We start from the raw sequence: 5,282 nt of genomic DNA on the forward strand, positions 1-5,282 counted from the left end.
ATATATATATATATATATATATATATATATAATATATATTATATGTTGAATTATTATTCCATAATTTCTGTATATATCTTCGATTGATACTCCATTATTTATGAAAATAAAATAATGCATTTACTCATTTATATGCAATTTATTTTCCACCAGCAAGAAAAAAGAAAAAGAAAAAAAAAACCCGAAATATGAAGAAATAGTATACTTTAAGGAATGTTCGTGTAAAATTATAACCCTACAATAATCGTACGAAAAAAAACATAATTTAATTTTTTTAAAAAATTAAACAAAATTAAAGATTTTTCTTGGACGGTGTTCAGACATGTAAACTTTGTTAATTGGGAGCCTAAATGATGTGAGCTATAAGGTTGCTCTGAAAAACCTTGATTCCAGATAAGGTCGAGTCAAATGATTTGGACTAGTAAAAGTAAATTGGTTGGATTGTAGAAGATTGAACATGCACCCGCAACTGTGAGATCCCATATCGGTTGGGGGGAGAACATAGGATTCTTTACAAGGGTGTGGATCGCAGTTTTAATGACAGCGGACTTGCCATTGTGCGGCACTCACTTTCCAACGATAAGTGAGCTAAGCCAATTCGTTCTTGCGTCGCCTACGGCCAAGCGACGTATACTCGAGCCTCTGGCCTCGGTTTTAAGAGAAGGTTTTAGAAAACGAGGGCTGAGAGAGATTTTTGTAAGAGACGTTATATAAGCAAGTAAGAGAAAAATAACAACTACTTACAGTATATAACCTTGGGTAGGGAGAAGTCTCTCTAGTAAAAGTGTTTTAAAAACCTTTACGCTAACTTGAGGAGAGAAAACCTAAAGATGATGATATATGCAAGTGGTAGATTTGAGCTGTTACAAAAGCAACATGTTTGATAGAACAAGGTTGGAAAATGTATATTGTGGGTCTTGGGTTCCTCTCGTATCATGACACTACACGGTTGAAAAAGTACGAATGTAATGTAATGAATCTCCATCTCGGATACAGTCACGTATTTGACTTTTTTTTAATCCAAAAAAATTAATAGAGAAATTTGATATTTTATAAAAATGAAAATAATTTAAGAAAATAAAAAATTGAATATTACTCCATAAATGTAAGTATAATCAATGAGTAAAACTTGAATCGGAAGATTTATAATTGAAAATGAAAAAGAAAATATAGAAAGTCAAAGGAGGAAGAACAGAGAGAGAGAGAGAGGAGAGGAGCGGCGCTGTGAGTTGAAAGGCATCGTAGAAGGAAGAACATAACCGGTTCCAACTTTTCCGACACCATCCCCACGTGTTATAGATGTTTTACAACAACCCCCATTGATCAGGAACAACTCAAGAACACCTCAAGAACAAGGAAGAACACCCACCATAGCTATGGAGTTTTTTTAATTGGGTTTTGTGTTAATTTTGGCTGCTTCATGTCCAACAACAAGAACAGGGAATTTGAGTTTGGAAAGTTCAAAAAAGTTTGGCCGAAAAATCAAAAAAAGATGGGCGGTTGACGGCGGAGGAGATAGGTAGAGAGAGGGCGGGGACATCGCCATTTAATATCAACCGGTTTCCTTTCCCTAATGCTGCTGTACACCTGGGCCTCATTATATATCCCTTTCCTTCATTTCCCAGTTTCTAATTTCTAATTTCAGACCAACCCACCTCGTGTTTCGGGATTCGGGGGCGGCGGAAGTGGCGGAGGGGGGCGGCGGATTGGTGCCTTTTTCCCCCCTGTTCTGTTCTGTTCTGTTCTGTTCTTCCTTGGTTGTAGTGTATAGAGAGAGAGAGAGAGGAGAGGAGCGGCGCTGTGAGTTGAAAGGCATCGTAGAAGGAAGAACATAACCGGTTCCAACTTTTCCGACACCATCCCCACGTGTTATAGATGTTTTACAACAACCCCCATTGATCAGGAACAACTCAAGAACACCTCAAGAACAAGGAAGAACACCCACCATAGCTATGGAGTTTTTTTAATTGGGTTTTGTGTTAATTTTGGCTGCTTCATGTCCAACAACAAGAACAGGGAATTTGAGTTTGGAAAGTTCAAAAAAGTTTGGCCGAAAAATCAAAAAAAGATGGGCGGTTGACGGCGGAGGAGATAGGTAGAGAGAGGGCGGGGACATCGCCATTTAATATCAACCGGTTTCCTTTCCCTAATGCTGCTGTACACCTGGGCCTCATTATATATCCCTTTCCTTCATTTCCCAGTTTCTAATTTCTAATTTCAGACCAACCCACCTCGTGTTTCGGGATTCGGGGGCGGCGGAAGTGGCGGAGGGGGGCGGCGGATTGGTGCCTTTTTCCCCCCTGTTCTGTTCTGTTCTGTTCTGTTCTTCCTTGGTTGTAGTGTAGTGGATAGTGAAACGGAAAACGCGCATTTACCCAATGGAGTTCGGCACTGGCGGCGGCGGTGGTTGGGACAATGATTCCTCCTCCGACCCACGACGGAGTAGAAAACGCTACCATCGTCACACCGCCAACCAGATTCAGCGGCTCGAAGCGTAAACCTCCTAACCCTTTTCGATATCTTCTGGAAAATGCGTTTATTTCTGTTCTTACTCTGAATTGCATTATTTTGAAGAATGTTCAAAGAGTGCCCTCATCCGGATGAGAAGCAGAGATTACAGCTGAGCAGAGAGCTGGGTTTAGCTCCCCGACAGATCAAATTTTGGTTCCAAAACAGGAGGACCCAGATGAAGGTTTCTGTCTTTTTCTTGTTTTTATGTCTGTCTCTTCTACACCTGAGCTTAAAATTTGTCTGTGTCGCCATTTTTAATGATTGTTTAGGCTCAACATGAAAGGGCAGATAATAGCGCACTTCGAGCAGAGAACGACAAGATTCGTTGCGAGAACATAGCCATCAGAGAGGCACTCAAGAATGTCATCTGCCCCTCCTGCGGCGGCCCTCCCCTTCACGACGCTTACTTCGATGAACACAAATTAAGAATGGAAAATGCCCATTTGAAAGAAGAGGTGTTCGTCTTTTAAAATGCCCATTTGGGTTTTAAAACAGAACTGAATTGATATCTGTTCTGTAATTGAATTGATATCTATTATGTAAATTTTGGCAGCTTGATAGAGTGTCTAGCATGGCGGCTAAGTACATTGGGCGGCCAATCTCTCAGCCATCTCATTTTTCTTCATTAGAGCTATCCATGAGTAGTTTTGGTTCCCATGAAATGGGATGTTCTTCTCTTGATCTTGATTTGCTTCCTGCAAGTTCTTCAAGTGTTCTTCCAATTCATGTCTCCAATATGGATAAGACCCTGATGAGTGAAGTTGCTACAAATGCCATGGGAGAGTTGCTAAGGCTTTGTCAAACTAATGAACCATTGTGGATGAAATCACGAAGCGATGGACGGGATGTTCTTGATCTCGAAACGTATGAACAGGCTTTTCCAAGAGCCAATGTGCCATTGGAGAATCTCCATTTTCGTACCGAAGTGTCTAGAGATTCCGGGGTGGTGATCGTGAATAGTGCAACGTTGGTTGATATGTTTATGGACTCGGTATGGCTATGTTAATGTCTCTTGCTCTTTCCATTTCAATGTTTCTTTATTGATATTGAATTGAGTTGAGTGTGCAGAACAAATGGAGTGAGTTATTTCCGACGATTGTTTCGAGTGCAAGAACGATTGAAGTTATATCGTCCGGGATGTTGGGAAGTCATCATAATGGCTCATTGCAACTGGTATATAGCTAGCTAGATGCAATCTTCCCGTGTCGTGTTACGTTTTCTGTTCCCTAATTTTTGAGTCAAAAGTGTTGGAATTGCAGATGTACCTAGAATTGCAGCTACTTTCCCCATTGGTTCCGACTCGCCATTTTTACATTCTTAGATATAGTCAACAAATCGAGCAGGGAACGTGGGCTGTAGTCGATGTTTCGTATAACGTCACCGGAGGAAGCCAAATGGTTTCTCATTCTCAATGTCGTCGCTCTCCCTCGGGCTGCTTGATCCAGGACATGCCTAATGGTTATTCCAAGGTTTTCCCATTTGAACTTCATTGTTTAGAACTTTTTCGAGTTTCTTCTCATTCTACAATGCTCACCAAAAACAGGTCACTTGGATTGAGCATGTGGAAGTGGAAGATAAAGGCTCAACTCATTGGCTTTTTAGAGATCTTATTCATAGCGGATTAGCCTTCGGTGCCGAACGGTGGCTCGCAACTCTTCAACGAACGTCTGAAAGATTCGCCTGTTCAATGGTTACTAGTAGTTCGAGTCAGGATCTCGGCGGAGGTAACTTCCCTGGTCGACTTTGAGATATTTTGTTCGTGATTCCTAACAGTTGTTTCGTTCTCTCAGTAATTCCATCATTAGAGGGAAGGAGAAGCATGATGAAACTAGCACAGCGGATGGTGAACAATTTCTGTGCTAGTATCAGCACGTCTCATGGTCACCGTTGGACGACTCTATCTGGGACGGATGAGGTCGGTGTTTATGTCTCGGTTCATAAAAGTATGGATCCTGGTCAGCGTAACGGCGTGGCTCTTAGTGCAGCTACAACCATATGGCTCCCTGTTCCTCCTCAAACCATCTTTAACTTCTTTAAGAATGACAGAACCAGATCTCAGGTAGTTGATACTAAAATCTCAAACAGTTTATAATGACAACGACAGCATTAACTGAAAGTTCATTGCTGCATCAGTGGGATGTCCTGTCGGATGGCAATCCAGTTCAAGAGGTTGCTCATATCACCAACGGATCCCATCCAGGAAACTGCATATCTGTTCTTAGAGTGAGTATTAATGTTATTTTGTTCTTGTTTCAAGCTCAACTAGAAGGCGTATTGATTTAGTGTAAACAATTTTTGTCGTTCGAATAGGCTATGAATTCGACACAGAACAACATGTTGATACTCCAAGAGAGTTGCATAGACTCATCTGGATCACTTGTTGTGTACTGCCCTGTGGATTTACCAGCCATGAATCTTGCAATGAGTGGGGAAGATCCATCAAACATTCCTTTACTACCATCAGGATTCGCGATTCTCCCGGACGGTCGACAGGATCAAGGAGAGGGCGCATCGAGCAGCTCGGACGTGCACAACCGGTCAGGTGGGTCGTTGGTGACGGTAGCGTTTCAGATACTCGTAAGTAGCTTGCCATCCGGGAAGCTGAATTTGGAATCAGTGACAACGGTTAATAACCTCATTAGTACCACTGTCCACCAAATCAAAACAGCCTTAAATTGTCATAGCTCCTCCTGAGAAGTGGCATATTCAGCTGAACACTGTTATGTTTTTTTTTTTTTTTTTTTTTTTTTTTTTTTTTTTTTTTTTTTTTT

The 5,282-nt window shown here is 41.3% G+C and overlaps 1 protein-coding gene across 1 annotated transcript; it reads left to right on the forward strand.

Moving 5' to 3' along the window:
* Nucleotides 1–1,775: 1,775 nt before the first annotated feature.
* LOC111787647 (homeobox-leucine zipper protein HDG11-like) lies at nt 1,776–5,265 on the forward strand. The gene is made up of 10 exons (XM_023667666.1): nt 1,776–2,494; nt 2,575–2,692; nt 2,781–2,966; nt 3,065–3,502; nt 3,580–3,684; nt 3,771–3,980; nt 4,055–4,235; nt 4,302–4,570; nt 4,645–4,734; nt 4,822–5,265. Exons 1-10 carry the CDS (start codon nt 2,379–2,381, stop codon nt 5,203–5,205), a joined length of 2,097 nt encoding a protein of 698 aa, XP_023523434.1. The 5' UTR covers nt 1,776–2,378; the 3' UTR covers nt 5,206–5,265.
* Nucleotides 5,266–5,282: the final 17 nt, after the last annotated feature.

Source organism: Cucurbita pepo, chromosome LG02, assembly GCF_002806865.2.
Source record: "Cucurbita pepo subsp. pepo cultivar mu-cu-16 chromosome LG02, ASM280686v2, whole genome shotgun sequence".
Lineage (NCBI taxonomy): Eukaryota > Viridiplantae > Streptophyta > Magnoliopsida > Cucurbitales > Cucurbitaceae > Cucurbita > Cucurbita pepo.